Source organism: Mustela erminea, chromosome 1 (genome assembly GCF_009829155.1).
Source record: "Mustela erminea isolate mMusErm1 chromosome 1, mMusErm1.Pri, whole genome shotgun sequence".
Lineage (NCBI taxonomy): Eukaryota > Metazoa > Chordata > Mammalia > Carnivora > Mustelidae > Mustela > Mustela erminea.
In genome coordinates, this window is record NC_045614.1 from 25521855 (window position 1) to 25540665 (window position 18811).

The following is an 18811-nucleotide window of genomic DNA, read 5'->3' on the forward strand; positions in this document are numbered from 1 at the left end:
AGATTCAAGATACAGTGGTTGAACATGAATAAATGAATAAGTGTAGGACTAGAGAATGTCTGAAAAAATAGATCTCAGAAATAGTTCTGCAAAAGTTTTGATAGATCAAATCAAAGCATTTATTTCAACCTGCATCCTATTTTAGAGTTTGTATTTGGGCACAACAAGCAAAAATTCTAGAAAGAACTTTCCAGGAAGATAGCTGAGATTTGACATTGGGGCACATACTGTACACAGAGAAGATGACATTTTAATGTAATTTATTTGAAATGCTTCCAGAAAAGTTTAAGGCCATTATACAAAAACATTCATTTCATCAAAACATTCACTTTCTTCCTCTAGGCCAGCGCTTGACAGACTTCTTGTCTCAACACATTGGCCAAAGTGGCCAATGGCTCTTGTAGACAATGATCCAATCTTTCCCCTCCATCAGATATCGGTTCTCAGCTTATGTTTGCTTCTAGCAGTTCATTCACTTGCTAAATCAATAACAATTTGAGAAACAAAGCAATTTTAAATAAACTCATAATAGAAAAAAAATTCACCATGTTTAAAATCTATAAATACAGAAATATGTTTTACAGGGTAAAATTGACCACATTTTTTCATTTTTGAAAAATAAGTAATATTACCTTGTTTTTATATTGATACATCTTGTCACACAGCTTCTTTGAATGCACATGTTAGATGTACTATTATAATAAAATGATAACATAGCATTTACTGCTTTCTGTAAACTCGAAAGACACAGAAGATTTAAAAAAAATTTTTTTTGGCAATAATTTAGACTCATGACTACTAGTGCTGGTGTGGGAATAATTTTGCACAGGTCATCCTTAATATTTACACTCACAGGGAGCTTTTCTGTGTATTCAGTTAACTTTTTTTTAAAGGTCGGCCGTCCACCCTGCACTGTAAATCAAGGCTAGACAAAGAGGTTACTAGTTTGGCTAACTGATCCTAATTAATCATCGAGTTAATTAAAATTGGCCTATGGAGAATGTGATTACGACTCTGATCACAGCACAGAGCCGGAGGTGGCAAAGCGGTGACCTAAAAGAAGAGCAGGAAAGCCCAAGGCTCTGGCCTTTCCTGGAAGGGCACCGACCTTGTTTTCTCGTAATGCTTCCTGCCTAAGGTCATGATGAAGCACTTCTTCCAAACTCTTCTTCCACATGTTTCTGTAAACAGAGTCACTGACTCACCTGCGGTCTCTTCCTCAATGCTCCAAAATAGGAGTAGGCCTTGGCACATGAAACAAAATGATGGTGGGCCTCCTTATTATTCTGCCAGGTGTTCCTTCCCAGGCCTGTTGAGTTCTACTCTGGTTTATGCCAGAAATGGCTCTCTAAGGCAAACCAGCAACTAGGACAGACACCCCCTGGTGCAACTGCCTTTCAGTTCAAGATTCAGAGCTGGTGGCTGCCTTTGTGCTGGTCCTTTTAAGGTCAGACACTACCGCACGTCCTAATAGATTATTGCATCAAATTTGCACTGGTGACACTGCAAGGTCAACACAGTGCTTCTTCCTTTGCACCATTAAGTGTCCAGCATCCCCAGGGGATGTTTTCATGCTTTCTGGTTGGATAACATTGAACCAAGCTCATTGCAAGGATCGATCTTTTCCCATTTTCCTGCACATACCATCATTGACACACAAGTGACTTCCTTGTGCCCTGTTTGCCAGGCCCCATAAATTCCATGCCTTCAGCTATCATGTCAAAGAGCCAGGAAAGCACTAGAGAAGCACGGGAGGGTTCTTTTTTAAGCAATCTACACGAAACAGTAGTTTAGAGATTCTTTTCTATTTTTTAAAATCCAGCAGGACAAGTGAAAGTAACTTGTTCAAGTACCTCTCCATCCATCCAGACACTTGTGAAATGCAACACAGGGTAAGAGCTGCCACAGACCCCAGCTTACAGACAGACTGGCAGTTACAGTACTAGGGACAAAGATACAGATACAAGAGACGAGGGGCAACATGGTCACCAAAGTATTAAAAAGTGCTTCTCCAAACTGTTCCGTGTGTGGAATGCAAATACTGTACAGGTAAGACACAGGGCTGCTTCCAGGAAGTACACGTGCCTCTGTCAGACATTGCTTTCGATGTGCCTGCTGTTCCCACCAGAAGAGTCCGTCTGTTCCATGCGCTCACAGTCGAGGCTGACCTCGCTTGTGTCCATACTACAGTCTGACTCACTGTCCGATTGGTCCATCTGCTCAAGTTTTGTGTCTCCCTGGGGCTCTTGGCTCCCGGGGGCGGGGTTTAGGAACGGTCCCTCGGAGTCCAGCGCCCCAGCCTGCCCGGCAGCGCACAGAACGGTTTCTTTGGCCTGACGAATGCAGTTGAGCCACTGCTGCTTGTTGAAGGTGTCGTTGGCTTGTAGTGAGTGGGTCTGACTTTGGGAACCGTTTTTGAAACTTACTCTGAAGAAGTTTTTAACTAAAATGAAAAATACATATAAAAAAGGTCAATGGACAGGTATTTCACCTAGGCCAGAGGTAACCTATAGAGTGACACGAAACCCATGTACCTAGGGCAGACATCATTAATTGATTACAAAATGTGTCCCACTGGTCCAGGACATGGCGCAGCTCTACTCTACAGCCATCAAGCACCTGGATCTGACATCAGGGTAGCTCTCGGTTGCCCTGAGGCCAGCAAATTAAAATCTCCCACGATCTGGTTAAAAACATAGACGCCCGGACTCTACCGTTAAGTGACTCGGATTCAATAGGTCTAAGGTGGGCCTGATAATCTGGACTTTCAACCACGGCCCCAAGTTAGAGCCTTCTCAAGTTCGAGAAGCTCTGTGTAATAGCAAACCATGCCCCTGACCCTCCAAGCGATAATAGTACTTGTATATATAGTATCTAAAGGACTGAGAAGATATGCAAAGACTCAGAGCCGTTATAAATTCAGCTTCACTTTAAAATAAAAATACATTTTCAAACAACACAAATAAAAATTTAAAAAAATTTTTCATTATCTCCACAGGAGCTACGTGTATTTAAAAAAATGGTAGCCCCCCATTCGGGAGACATTTTGTTTAGTTTAATGGACACAGAACAGGCTCTGTGAGCCACGTGCAACGCTTGGCTCACAGAAGCGTGTGTGTTCATCAGTTCCCTTGCACTATCCCTGGAGCCAACGGTTTGGGAACCACCACTTTGGATAAATTCAGGTTCCACTTTTTGCTCCTGGGCAAGTGCCTTAACTACTGTGTGTCTCAGTGTCCTTACTTGTAAAACAGGAGAAACGAAGAGGACCTATCTTATAAGGTTATTATGAGGGCTACAGTTAGTGGTCATGCATGTGCTTCTACACCACCTGACACATAGCCCGTACTCAGGGAATAGAAGCTGCCACCATCACCACCATGGCGGATGGACTGAGGAGCAGGTCAGGGGCAGTACATGCTAATTACGTTGACAATACGATGCCCCTGTAAACCCAAGAGGCTCAAATGTCACTTTCTCAAGGAAGACTTTTCGGATCATTTCCTCTAAAGCAAATCCCCAACTGTTATCCCTACCTGCTCCATACAGGGTTTTAGTTCTCTTATCGCTACCTGAATATTTATTCATTCTTTATCTCCTCTATCACAGTGTAAGCTCCATAGGGGCAAGGAATTTGACTGTTCAGTTTACCAGTGTATACTAGTGCCTTGAATGACACATGCAAGATACTCAGAAAACACTGCCATTGTAGCTTCTCTTGGTTAATTTGTTTAAGTCTCAAGTTAGAGAAACCCATTAGAGTAATTACACATGAATCCTCAATCCAAGTGACCATTGTTAATCCTTTTTAGGGATGATTCTCCTGGCTCAACAAGAGTCACCAGTAAGCAACTGGTATTGACATAGGGGCTGTCTGGTATTAAGCATGCTTGCATCCCATGGAAGGAGACAGGGAGAGGGAATGCAAGGAGCCCCTGTTATGTGCAGACGGGTTCACTTGCAGCATCTTAATCCTTATAACAACCTTATAAAGTAGGTACGAATACATGCCCATTTTACAGATGGCACACTGAGGCTTGCAGAAGTGGCACAAGGTTACACAAGCAGTGAGTAATGAGACAGCACTGGAATGTAGTGTGACTCCAAGGCCACAGCTAATTCTCTCTCCACCAGCCAGACACTCCCTCTGAAGCACCACAACCAAAGACATTCAACATGTCAAAACCGACAGCCATCCGTACTTCTCTCATTGTTGCTAAATGCCCCACGCAGGGAGCCGCCCAGCCTCACTTCTCCATCCTGCAGGTCTTCCAAGAGAAGGTCCTTTACAGGGATCGGCTGCCGGTACAACTGGTAGCAGAGCTGTTCATTGTGGGTGACAGCTCGAGTGATCACAAGCACTTCTTGGAACAGGAAAACGTGCAGTTTCTAGAAGAAAAGAATCCACAGGATTTCCCTAAGCAACAGTCTATTGAGTGGATTAGGGGACTTCTGTGGGTAAGAGGAGCCCGGGTACCAGCTTCACATTGTATTATCAACTTTCAGGCTCAGGTCTACCTCCAGAACAGAAGTTGGGCATCTTGGAGGTATTTCCAGATGCATCTAGTGCCTTTCCTGGAGGAGCGCCTCCCTGCGGCCCCCACAGAGAAGGCCTTTCTGCCTACAGACATCTGCGGCCAGGACTGCCAGCTGAAGGGACACCATGCGTAGTGCGTATTCGCAGCACAGAATATGTGTAGACACACAGAGCCTCCAGCCTCCATAAGAAAAAAAAAGTGAGAAGGGGGGACAGAATAAAGGGAATAGTGAAGGAAAAAGAAGTGAGTACCTCCTCCTGGGCTTTGGCTTTTAACACCCAATATAACCTTAAGAGATCATAATGAACTATAGTCTATGAAGGTTACAAATTGGGGGGGTGCCTGGGTGGCTCAGTGGGTTAAAGCCTCTGCCTTCGGCTCAGCTCATGATCTCAGGGTCCTGGGATTGAGCCCCGCATCGGGCTCTCTGCTCAGTGGGGAGCCTGCTTCCCCCTCTCTCTCTGCCTACCTCTCGGCCTACTTGTGATCACTGTCTGTCAAATAAGTAAATAAATAAAATCTTTTTATTTTTATTTTTATTTATTTATTTTTTTAAATTTATTTGACAGACAAAGATCACAAGTAGGCAGAGAGGCAGGCAGAGAGAGAGGAAGGAAAGCAGGCTCCTCTGTGGAGCAGGGAGCCCGATGCGGGGCTCGATCCCAGGACCCTGGGATCATGAACTGAGCCGAAAGCAGAGGCTTTAACCCACTGAGCCACCCAGGCGCCCCAAATCTTTTTTTTTTTTTTTTAAAAGGATACGAATGGTATTTCAAAGCCTAATATTAATCTTTGTTTCCCAAACCCATAAAAACACTTGTTCCTTAAGCCACAGAACTGAATATCAGCTCCATCCAGGCACTCCAACTCTGAACACTGCCCATTCCCGAGGGAACCAGAGTGTGCTGTCAGAGCCACAAAGAAAGATGATCAAAGAACTGGTCCTTCTCGGTTATGTTCCTCGGAACCTCAGTTCTCTGAAGAGGTTGTACTTAAAAGGCTCATGACTGATGTGTGTGTTGTGGGCGAAAAGAAATCTCCAAAATAAAGGCTTGTCTCAAACCACATCATGAAAGCAATTTTGCTGGGTGGAGCCCACGTAAATTGGCCCCCATTCCGTTCCTAGTGCTAGACTCTTCTCACAGTTTGGAAATGTGGACGGACGGAAATGAAAAGTTCTACAACTTTTGCAGCTGGTTCTTTTTCTGGTGGAGATATTTGGGAATGTGAACCCAGGGGTCTCAAAGAGGTGGAAACTCACATCAGAATCTTGATTTGGGGCAGGGGAAGCACATTCAGCATTATCAGAAAATTTTACATTTGGGACAAAAGAAACTGGTGGACCCCACCCCACCTGACACCCACTCTGACACACACAGACAGACACAGACACATGTACCTGTAGAAATTAAAGCTCAAGCAAATGTTGGAGGTGGAAATAAAACTGATAATTTTGTACTGCATGGGAGGAGACTGAAGAGTGAGGGTTTATCAAAAGTGCATTTAAGGGGCGCCTGGGTGGCTCAGTGGGTTAAGCCTCTGCCTTCGGCTCAGGTCATGATCTCAGGGTCCTGGGATCGAGCCCCGCATCGGGCTCTCTGCTCAGTGGGAAGCCCGCTTCCTCCCTCTCTCTCTGCCTGCCTCTCTGCCTACTTGTGATCTCTGTCAAATAAATTAAATAAATCTTTAAAAAAAAAAAGTGCATTTAAACAGATTAAAGCAAAAAATAACCAAGTTAAGGGCTTTTTTTCTTTTTTTTTTTTTTGGAGGGGGAATATAGAAAGAATGTTAAGCCTTTTTTGGGGGATGGGTAGGGGAGGGATTGGATATTGTATATATTAAACATTAGGTTTTTAAAATATTGTTTCTATTGTAATCAACCCTCTAGCCAAGGTAGGTAATTTGAACTCAGATTGTCTAGGAAACCTTTTAAAAACATCCCTTATTTATGAATGTTAACTGAGAATTTCCCTTCTTAGTCTCAGCTCCTTTTAGCCATCAAACTAATGAGCTTTTCTTCTGGCACAGGACTTTTCACAAAGACTTCCATCATTCTACTGAGAAAAACAATAAAACATACTTCCTATCCCAACTGCTATCTTTGTTTTTCAAAAATCTGTCTGCTGAAAAATGAACTACAGTTCATCTCTAATGCCCGAGGCACATCTAACCAGAGAGTCTCAGTCCTTGACTGAGGGACAGAAAGAGAACAGGCCTCATCCCATCCAGTGATGTATCTACCCAACCATTTCCAACAGGACTTCTGAGAAAGAATGTTCAAGAAGCCAGAGTTTCAGACATTAGAGGCCAGAGTATCAGACATTAGAAGTCCACTAGAGTTTTCTGAATATCAGCAAGATGCAGAATGCTGCTTTCTAGCAACCAATAACTCTGTAGTCAAACTGAAACACTTCTTCAAGCAGTGGTCATGATCAGTCTCAGTATCTCTGCTGGACCACCGGCTAGCTGGATCCCCAGCAACTCTCATAATGGGCACTATGACAGGCACTCAGTGATTTCAAGTAACATTTCCAAGCCTGCTCACAAATGCCACTCCAAAGTCCAGGTCAAAAGGTTGTCCCTTAAATCATCAAAGCTTTATCAAGAACTATTCAATCTAGTTTTGTCTTTCATTCTAAGAGTTGACTAGATACTGAAGATGAAATATGATAAAAGAAGAGATTCTCTTTTTCAATGGCTTTCTCAACATTGAATTTAAATATTTGTTATATATAATAAAATCTATACATTATATAAATATACATTTCTAGTATAATATGTTTAAATTATAAAATATCATAGACATATTAGTATTAATTTCTACTGGCTATACATAAAAAGAACCTGGTGAATTAAATGAATTTTGAGCTCTCATAAAATTTCAAATCCATCCTTTCTTTATACAAACATTTACTCATTCATTCACCTAACATTACTGAGTGCTTAGTACATGCCAGGTCCCCATAATAGGTGCTGGGGATTAATAAGACATGGTTTCTATCCTAAAATCATACCTAATGGAAGATATTGACAGACATATGGTGGATAATTACAGCCCACTGTAGTAAGTGTCCCAGGGAGATCCATCCAAGTTGCTATGATAGGAGAGGAGGAACAAGTTCAAAATCTACTCAGGAATAAAAGCCAGGAAGTTGGGCAGAGTTAGCTATACAGCTAGTTTTAAAACAAAAACTGGTTTTAAAATGGCAGTCTGTGGATGGGTACCAATCCATTAAAAAAAAAAAAAAAAAAAAAGCAAAGAATTTCTCATAAAGCTAAGAGTTTCAACTTAAGAGCTGTTTTTCTGAGATTATATACTTGTAACATCTTGTTAAAATCATCCCTTGTTTTCTGATCTCAAAGCTGGAGGAGATGTTGTTAATCGTTTTGTATTTGTTATTGAAGGTCATGCTCAAACAAAATATAATTGGTAACCTTCTGTTGGTCCCGAAATTCTTCCTGAATATATACTGGTTGTGAAATTATAAAATATATATATTATATATTTTGTGTAATATATATAAATATATATTAATTATAAGCTAGAAACACATAACATGTTATTTATATATGAATTATAATATATAAATATATACATATATATTTATAAAAATATATAAATATATACACACGTACAATGTATATAATTATATATATCCATATACATATGGGATCCTAAGATACAAAAGACACTGGAAAGCAATTTTTGTCTGAAGAATGTGACCTTGGGTAGGGAAGGCAGAGTAACAGGAGGCTGGGCATTAAATGGATTAAGTGCGTGGGGAGGCAGAGGACCAGACCCCTGAAGGAGAGTAGCCACTCACCACCCCTCGATTGTTCTTCAGTTCTCCATGACAACACAGCACTCTTGAGTTGTCGATTAGAGAGTCTTTCTGGCCTTCTTCCAAGTAAAGAAGCCGCTCTTTATAATAGCGGCACTCAGATTCCCCAGTCTTGGTGTTGATTTCTGCCACGATTCCCTGAATGATGTTTATCTATGGAAACAAAGAAGAAAGTATGGGGAAAGTAAGCAAAACGGCTACACCAATAAGTCCCAGGGGCTCAGCCAAGAAGGTCACCCAGACAGACCTGCATCTAACTCTCAGATTCTGTTATCTAACCTGCTGCCTTGGGAAAAGGCAAAAATAAACACGTGCTTTGAATATATTGTGTCCATCTATCCATCTATACATGTACACACAAATATACACACACACACATATGTATATACACATGCAGGTATTTGTATTATATAGAAAACTTAGGTTGATGCATGATTTTATCCAAGAGGAAGAGATAGAAAGTATAGCTTCTGATGTGGAGGACTCCTAACTACTGAGTTCTATGTTGCACCTTTCTTCAAACATGCTTACAAAGTGGAAGATATAGGCATATAAAAACCGTAGCCAAGGAGAGAACACAAAGCAGAATGCAGTAGTCCCCAGAAGGGATCATCTTTGTGGGTTTGAACTCAGTTTCAAGGTTTCTCTACAGGTACTCACTCTAACCTCAAACAAGATGTGCAAATTGGGTGTAAAGAAATGGTTTGGGTAGCTTTTTAGTGATAAAACATAAATGATTTTAAAAAGATGGAGAACTAGATATGGAAAGAAAAGACACTAGCTGTAATGATGGGAACTATTTATCTACATACATACACTCACACCCATGCCTGTAGCTCATGTGGAAACAGTAGGGGTAGAGGGATTTCAGACCAAGGGTAGATATAGCGTTGTTACTGCAAAATGAAATAAAACAACATGATAAGAGCACAGCACTCAGACACAATCAGTGGGTGTTTATTCTGATGTGTTATTCTATCACATAGATGATATATCTAAATGATGTAACATACTAAAAAACAAAGGAACAAGAAATTAGTTGAGTAAAAACTCAAGGACACCAACCAAAGGCAAAATGATGACCTCATCAGCAGGGTCCCCTGTCCTCCAAAAGTGAAAAGACCAGCTTTTCCTTTCTTCCCATCTTTCTTGTGGTAGCATTATTATTGTTTTTTAAAGATTTTGTTTATTTGATAGAGAGAGATCACAAGTAGGCAGAGAGGCAAGCAGACAGAGAGAGAGAGAGGAGGAAGTAGGCTCCCGACTGAGCAGAGAGCCAATGTGGGACTCGATCCCAGGACCCTGAGATCATGACCTGAACTGAAGGCAGAGGCTTAACCCACTGAGCCACCCAGGCGCCCCGTGGTAGCATTATTTTTTTAGTTTTTATTTAAATTCCAGTTAGTGAACATAGAGTGTAAGAGTTTCAGGTGTACAAATGATTCAATACTTCCATACAACTCCCAGTGCCCATCACAACAGGTGCCCTCCTTAATCCCCATCCCCTAGTTCACTCCTCCCCCCACCTCCCCTCTGGTAACCATCAGTTTGTTCTTATAGCATAGAGTCCGTTTCTCGGTTTGCCTATCTCTCTCTCATTCTCCCTCTTCCCCCCACCCTTTCTTGTTTGTTTTGTTTCTTAGATTTCACATATGAATGAAATCATATGGTATTTATCTTTCTCTGACTGGTTTACCTAGCATAATACTCTCTAGCTCCATCCATGTCCTTGTGAATGGCAAAATTTCATTCTTTATGGCTGAGTAATATTCCATTACACACACATGTTCTTTATCCATTCATCAGTCGAAGGAGATTTGGGCTGTTTCCATAATTTGGCTATTGTAGATATTGCTCCTGTAAACACTGGGGTGCATGTATCCTTTCAAATTAGAATTTTTGTATTCTTTTGGTAAACACCTAGTAGCATAATTGTTGGATCATAGGGTAGTTCTATTTTTAATTTTTTGAGGACCCTCCATACTGTTTTCCACAGTGGCTGTACCAGTTTGCATTCCCACCAACAGTGCAAGAGGGTTCCTCTTTTTCCACATCCTCGCCAACACCTACTGTTTCTTGTGTTGTTGATTTTAGGCATTCTGACAGGAGTAGGATGGAATCTCATTGTTGTTTTGATTTGTATTTCCCTGATGATCAGTGATGTTGAGCATCTTTTCATGTGTCTGCTGGCCATCTGTATGTCCTCTTTGGGAAAATGTCTATTCATGTCTTCTGCCCATTTTTAAATTGGATTATTCATTTTCTGGACATTGAATTTTATAAGTTCTTCATGTATTTTTGATACTAACCCTTTTTCAGATATGCAATTTGCAACTACCTTCTCCCATTCTGTAGGTTGCCTTTCAGTTTTGTTGATTGCTTCCCTAACTGTACAGAAGCTCTTTATTTTGATGAAGTCCCAATAATTATTTTTTGCTTCTGCTTCCCTGGCCTCAGAAGACATATCTAGAAAGAAGTTGCTACAGCCATTGTCAAAGAGGTGACTGCCTGTGTTCTCCTCAAGGATTTTGGTAATTTCCTATCTCACATTTAGGTCTTTCATCCATTTTCAATTTATTTTTGTGTATTGTGTAAGAAAGTGATCCAGTTTTATTCTTTGGTATGTTGCTGTCCAGTTTCCCCAACACCATTTGTTGAAGAGACTGTCTTTTTTCCATTGGACATTCTGTCCCGCTTTGTTGAAGGTTTATTGACCACAGAGTTGTGGGTTCATTTCTGTAGTCTTGATCCCTACAGCTTCGTAGTATAACCTGAAGTCTGGACTGTGATGCCTCCAGCTTTGCTTTTCTTTTTCAAGTTTGCTTTGGCTACTTGGGGGTCTTCTGTGGTTGCATACAAGTTTTGGGATTATTTGTTCTAGCTCTGTGGAAAATGATGTTGGTATTTTGATAGGGACTGCATTAAATGTATAGACTGCTTTGGTAGTATAGACATTTTAATAATATTTATTCTTTCAATCCATTTCTTTGTGTCATCTTCAATTTTTTCTTTAGTGTTTCATAATTTTCAGAATATGGGTCTTTTACCTCTTTGGTTAGATTTCTTCCTAGGTTTCTCATTGTTTTTGGTGCAATTGTAAATGGGATTGATGGGTTATTTCTCTTTCTGCTTCATTGTTGGTGTATAGAAATGCAACCAATTTCTATAAGTTGATTTTGTATCCTAAGAATTTACTGAATTCACTTATAAGTTCTGGCAAATTTTGGTGGAGTCTTTTGGGTTTTCTATGTAGAGTATTATGTCATCTGCAAATAGTGAAAGTTTGAGTTCTTCCTTGTTGATCTGAAAGCCTTTTATTTCTTTTTGTTGTCTGACTGCTATGGCTAGGTCTTCCAGTACTCTGTTAATTAACAATGGACATCCCTGTCTTGTTCCTGATAGTAAAGGAAACACTCTGTTTCTCCCCACTGAGAATAACATTCACTGTGTGTTTTTCATATATGGCCTTTATGATTTTGAGGTATGCTCCCTCTAAACCTACTTTGTTGAGGGTTTTATCATGAATGGATATTGTATTTTGTTAAATGCTCTCTCTGCATCTATTGAAATGATCATATGGTTCTTATCCTTTTTATTAATGTGGTGCATCACCTTGATTGATTTGTGAATACGGAACCACCCTCGCAGCTCAGGACTCGTGGTGGTATTGGCAGGAAAGAACTTAACAGATGAGTAAGGGTAATAAGGCCTCTTCTTGGTTACATTTACTTAATGGAAAAACAAACCAATCTCTGAAAAGCAAAGTTTTAAAAGAAGCCTTTACTCAGTGAGAACTTACCAGATCTTGTAATGTGTTAAACTGGCAATGAATTCTAAGATTAAGTGATTATTTTTCACATTCTAGTGAAATGATACCTTCTGCCCAAAGCCAACTGGATAAAAACTTCTACCCAGTTAGAACTCTGGCATTTCCATGTAAGTCTGACAGAAGATCTTACAGCTCTGAGCCGAAGTCTGGTGACTGTTCCCTATGAACAGATGCATAATCTATATACTTTTATAGCTATTATGGGTTTCAAAGTTCATTTATTCTTTTCTCTATTTCCCAAATTTGGGCTGTAGCACTACTTGGATAATAAATACATCTTTTTAAAAAGCACAGGCTTTTTGTCCCATAAAATAATCTTTTTGGACTTTAATGTCAACATGACATTAAATATAAGTCCTATGAAATTAATCCAAGTTTTACTAACATAAAACAAATAATAAATAGAACACTTTGATATACAAACTTTCTCTTCATTTTTTTCCCCCTCTTGGTTTTTTAGACAAGCCTAATTATTTGCCTCTTTCAAAAAAAAAACAACAACAAAAAAAGAAACTTCACAAAACATATTAATGCTATGACTCATCCTTCAAGTTAATTCAATCAATGCTTATCAAGCGTCTGTTCAGTGTCAAACTAAATGATGTCACTGAAAGAAATGAGAGGTCCCTGCCCTCAAGAAGCTTTAAAATATATGGGAAGTGTCTGACAAATTCTTTTATGTCTACCTTAATCTTTTACCTTACTACATTTTTAATATATAGTGGAATCTATATTTTTTCCTTGCTTTTAGAGGTCTTAGCATTAATTGCTGTGGCTCTTCTTAGAGTTTACTCAGTTTACCTGGAATTAACTGGGTCTTGAGACAATTTTCTGAGTTTCCTGCAAGTATCCAGGAGACCAGAAAAATGATGTACTATAGGCAAAAATATGTGTTCCCTTCCTAATTTAGCTCAGGGACCAAACAGCTGGCATATCACATGAAGATTAATAAACTCAAACCCCACAGTGGTTCTTTAGGCAGCTATGACTACTGTCTGATGCTACTTCTTTCTTTAGTGATTGAAAAAATAGAGAGACTGAACAATAGGAACAATCAGCGTTATTCCACATTCTTTGTGGACATTGTAATAGCACTTCTGGGTCTGCTTTCATTTATTAAAAATATTGTTTTGTTGTTACATCTACCTCTACACTATAAGCATTTACTCTCTGTACTTTTTTTTTTTTAAGATTTATGTATTTGAGATAGAGAGTGTGTGTGTGTGCAAGTGTGTGCAAGTGGGGGGAAGGGCAAGGGAGAGAATCTCAAGCAGATTCCCCGCTGAGCACAGAGCCCGACCAGGGCTTGATCCCAAGACCCATGAGATTGTGGTCTGAGCCGAAATCAAGACTCAGATGTTCAATTGACTGAACCACCCAGGTGCCCCCGACATTGGTTCTTGAGAGGACTTTATTGTGCAGAATCGCAGGGAGGAATAAAGGTGTACATAGCAGATTGGCAGTAGCAAACAGTCATGGTGGTTGTGCATTTAAGTTCAATTTCAATTTATTGTTGCATCAGGGTTCAAACTGAAGGGAAAGGACCAGTAAAGCAAGACGATGACAAATATCTGATAACAGAGCAGGGGGTAAGCCCACACATGCCATAGTCATCATCCTCAAAGTGGAATCTGGAAGCTCTGTCTGGTTCCTTATGCGGTAATGTCGTCTATCCGTGGGCTTGTGACACAAACCGAGAATAGCAGCCAGCAAGGCAGGAACAGCAGGACTGTTCTTCTCATTGATTCCAGTGATTTTTTTTTTTTTTTTAAGGAGTTAGGGAACAGTGGCAGGCAGAGGGAAGAGATGGTCTGCCAGATCACTTGCTGGCTGAAACAATCCTTAGAATTCAAAATGTTAAACAACCAGACCTCTGGAATATCTAAATATCTGAATTTCTATTTAAAAATGCTTTCTTTTAGGGAAATTTCTATCAACTCTCTAAAACACTGTTAAGAAATTCTAATAAAGATGTGGTAGTTAATGCACTGCAGTAAAAGCAAGACCTTTTTTTAAGATCTAATTATAGGCCTGGACACTTGCTGTAGAAACAATTTACTTAGGTTCTCTGATTTTTTTTCCCTTTTCATAAGTGGAAAACCTATTCAGGGAACATGTAATTCAAGCTACATCGGTACTATGGGTTTTACATTTATCAAGCATTCACAATGTACCCAAGAATATGGGGCTAAATATTTCTGCCCATCTAGGTTAATGCCCAGAGGATTTTGAAAAGAAGGGGGGAAAAACCCCCAACATTGTTGTGCCTCTATTGTGTAAATGGGCACTTAGAGGACCTGCTTTGCAGACATTTTCAAACGCAGGCCTGCCACGCTTCACACACAAATCTGCCTGAATGAGTAGGTGCAGATTCAGCTTTCAAAAGTGATGTCCCATCTTATGCACTAGGGAAACCCGTACATCCTTTCACATGGCAAACAACCACCTTCTTATCTGTTTTTAAATCCAAACTTCAGCTCACTGGGTGATTTTAGAAACAGAGCATTATTCTTTCACGCTGCATATTAAAAAGAGACATCTCAACAGTAAAATAAAACTCAGAGTAGCCTCACGTGCTTCAAAAAAGTAATTATTTAGACTAGCTCGAGCTCCCTGTTGTTTTCATTCCTGCAGACCACACACTTGCTGGGATGAAATATGGAGAGGAAGCAACATTCTCACATGCTTCCCGGTAGTTAAAAACAGAGCCAATAAAGTGGGACGGGCCTCATCCCTGGTGCCTGTGTCCCCCATCTGTGCTGGCCTGGGGACCTGGTCTGGGTGTGTTTGCATTCAATCAAGAGCATCTCTCCTTCATCTTCTCTATCCCTATCAGGCGGCACCTGGCCCAGCACTGCACTCGTGAGGCCTTTCCACTAAGTCTGGGGGTGGACAGCTTTCTGCAATTCCATATGCAAGAGGGGCTCAGAGAAGCAGCCAGGCTTTTAGCTCCATGGTATAGGGTCATAAAGAAGTGGAACAGGCCCAGGATTTGCAGTCCACGTTGACAGATTTGACATCAGCCTCATCACGTGCTGGCTCTGGACCCAGGCAAGTTATTGAAGCCCTCCAAGCCTCATCAGGAATATGGTCCTAACAAGGAGAGTTATCTCACAAGTTGTTATAAGGATTAAATGAGATACATAACCTATAAAGTGATTACATAAAGCTGATTTCCTAGGTACTCAAGAAATGTCAGCAGATGTTAGAATTATCATTGTTGTGATTACTACTAATTATTATTAAGCCCCTCTCTAGGAGGAGACAGGCAGTCTGCTCACAGGTTTCATGGATTCTGATTCTCAAGTCACCTGTGCATATACTCTTTCTGTTCCAGATGCAGTCAGGGAACAAGCCCCTTGAACTGGTCTCGAAGCCTCCATCCCCACGACTTCTCCCTCAGCGGTTTCCATGACTGCATGTCTGGACCACTACAGAAACCTCTCAACTTTCCTCCCTGGCCCTCGTCCTTTCCCCTCAGTCCCCTGTCCTACAAACAAGGAGAGTAATGTATCCAAGGTTTCACAGCTTATCAGCAACGGAGCTGGGATTTGAACCCTGTATCCCAGTTACTTAGAAAACAACAAACAAAAGAACAAAGCACAACAAAGGAAAAACATCTCAAATTGATATTTAAAACCCTCTCTATAGGGGCACCTGCATGGATCAGTCAATTGAGTGTATGCCTTTGGCTCAGGTCATGATCCTAAGTCCCAGGATGGAACCCTGTATCAGGCTTCCTGCTCAGCAGGGAGTCTGCTTCTCCCTCTGCCTGTCACCCCGCTTTGTGCTCTTTCCCTCTCAAGCATGCATGTTCACCTTCTCTCTTGAATTAAAAAAAAAAAAAAACCCTCTATAACCACATCTGAACCCCCATCCTCTGCCTTCTCTCCTGCTGCTTCCTCAGAATATCCTCAACCCTGGGCAGACTGACCCAGGGTATTCCCCAGGCATTTCCTGTCCTGTCATTCCTCCATAGCTTTGTTCAGGCCACTGGCTCCTCCTGGCCTGCCATCGCCTCTGGTCTGTCTCACAGAGTACCCCAATCAGAGCCAAGCTCTCTGGACAGAACACTCCCTATTCACAATATTCTCATGAGACAGATCCATTTCTCCTGGTCTTCTATTGCTGTTGGAAAAAAATCTCTCTTCATACTTAATGAACATTTTCTGGTGAGCAGGAGGTTTGACTAGGTCGGTCCCTCACTGTAGTCAGTGGCTGAGGAGACCTGGTTCTGAAATGGGTGTTGACGTGACAAATGGGCTCACAGGCGCTAAGGTAAGAGGCAACCCCATTTGCTAACTAAACAAAGATACTCAATTCAAAATCCCCAGAGACCTTAACCCTCACAGCCACTGTGAACAAACAGATTAGTTTATTATGAATTGTAATTACAGATTACAGAGTCAGCTACACAGAATCAAGAACTTTGAGAAATCAAAGCGACCTTAGGGTGTATTTCACGTAAACACTGCATTTTATAGGTTGGGGGAGTGAGGTAGAGAGAGAAGGAGTGAACTGCAAAATTAAAACACGACTGATGGCAGCACCAAGCATGGAAGCCAAGACCCCTGGGTGCTGTATGCCCAGAAACCCTTCATTCACCAAGCACCCAACTTCCTAGACACAAGGGAGAAATCAAGGTAAAGACAGAAAGAAACAGGTGAACTTACAGCTTCTTCCAGGTGCTGCTGATCTGGATTATCATTTGGTGTGTGCCTCAAGATTTCTCGAAGAAGAAGAGGGTATTTCACTAGACGGCTCCTTGGAATATCGAGAAAATTCCAGAGATCCAGCTTGCGGCTAAAGGGCGATTCTAAGCATCGCTGTAGGAAATCCTGGACTCGGTGGTCTTGTTTTTTGTGGTCCAGCAGCGCTTTTGCGGCCACTTGATTGCTGCAATAGCTGTCGTAGGAGCTGAGACAAGGCAGCTAAGAAAGGAACATCAAAACACGGTTGGAGTGTGGAGCTAACTGTGCCCTGAAGCTACACGCGAGTATCACTTGTGCAGCCTGAAAAAAACCCTGCTGGTCTCCAGGCCTGGCCAAGGTTCCTTTATCTGCACAGCTGGATGAGACAGACAAGGGCAATCTTCAAAATCACAGGCAATGAACAGTTTTTAGGCTTTGGCTTGCTTGTGTGAAGTTACTTTCTTAGCTGTACATTTACATTTTTTTTAAAGATTTTATTTTTTTTTTTATTTGACAGACAGAGATCAAAAGTAGGCAGAGAGGAGAGCGGAAGGAAAGCAGGCTCCCCGCTGAGCAGAGAGCCTGACTCGGGGCTCGATCCCAGGACCCTGGGATCATGACTTGAGCCAAAGGCAGGTGCTTAACTGACTGAGCCACCCAGGTGCCCCTACATTTACTTTCCTGATTGTTAAGACCCCATCATAATTTGTTTGTATTTCTGCCAATCTAAGTTGGAAAAAAAGAACCAGAAAAAACACACATGCATACAGCTCGAAATTTTCCTGTACTCCCAAAGCTGTCCGGTGAGGGGAAAGCTTCCTATCTTTAAAAACAAACAGGACTTCTCTTAAAATTATTCATAAGAAATTCATCTGGAGGACTTAGGGGTATAAAAAGAAAGCAAGGAGTCGGACTTTGTGCCCCAGCCATCTGCGTGGCCTGGTGCGAGCATCTCTATGTCGTTAGCTGAAGGTGACCTGATTCCAAGGTGGGCCAACCGTAAAGAATGCCAAGAAGTGAGAGCAAAAGTATAATTAGTAGAAAATTAGATGCAGGAAGCATTTAGAAAAATCTTTTAAGCTGGATTCCTGTCTATACCTCATGGTTGACATCACAACACCGTGCAAAGAACATTTAAGCCTAAAGACTTTGGAATGCTTCAACTCCACTATCTTCCTTCCAGCAAAATACTAATTTCCCTGACATGTCCCATCAGTCACTTTGTGCAAACAGAGAGCTGACGTCCCCAGTAGGAAGGCGGTTCATCTCCCTTTTCCACTCCTTCCTAAGTTCTGCATCCTCAATACGTTGCATTGGGCCTGCCATCCACAGACATTCAAAGTTTATATTCTGAATGAACACATAAATGGATGTTTAAGGTGTCCAGATTAGGTAACACTTGATGGCCTGGGAACATGGCTTAGAAATAAATTGTGGCAGTATCTGAACAATGCGTCAAAGTATAAATATTCTAGTGCTTCTTTTCTACCTCTTATTGAAATTATTTTCTCAGCAACTGAAACCAAAAAAAAAAAAGGGGGAGGCCGCCTGGGTGGCTCAGTGGGTTAAAGCCTCTGCCTTAGGCTCAGGTAGTGATCCCAGGGTCCTGGGATCGAGCCCCGAGTTGGGCTCTCTGCTCAATGGGGAGCCTGCTTTCTTTCTGCTCTCTCTCTGTCTGCTTCTCTGCCTACTTGTGATCTCTCTCTCTGTCAAATAAATAAATAAAATCTTAAAAAAATATATATCAAGGAAGTAATGTTTAAATTCACTGTCAAGTTTAACATTCTTTGGAAATGTCTACCTTCCTTATGTGTCATTAAAAAAACCCTTTTATTTGTGTTAAAAAGAGCTGCAGAAATTTTTTCCTCAACCTTACATTTGAAAGTAATAATAATTGCTACACACACACAC

General features: G+C 41.2%; 1 protein-coding gene across 11 annotated transcripts in view; it reads right to left on the reverse strand.

Annotated features, from left to right (window-relative positions):
* Positions 1-243: 243 nt before the first annotated feature.
* Positions 244-18811, reverse strand: part of ARHGEF3 (Rho guanine nucleotide exchange factor 3) — a 324108-nt gene continuing 305540 nt past the window's right edge. For 10 of the 11 annotated variants that reach the window (XM_032322931.1, XM_032322961.1, XM_032322951.1 and 7 more), the window contains 4 exons: positions 16883-17140; positions 8363-8533; positions 4203-4389; positions 2091-2443 (listed from right to left, as the gene is read on the reverse strand). In XM_032322931.1, the coding sequence (XP_032178822.1) occupies positions 2091-2443; positions 4203-4389; positions 8363-8533; positions 16883-17140 (969 nt within the window). Of the gene's footprint in view, positions 2444-4202; positions 4390-8362; positions 8534-16882; positions 17141-18811 lie in introns of all 11 variants that reach the window. The other variant, XM_032322903.1, reaches the window with a different exon arrangement.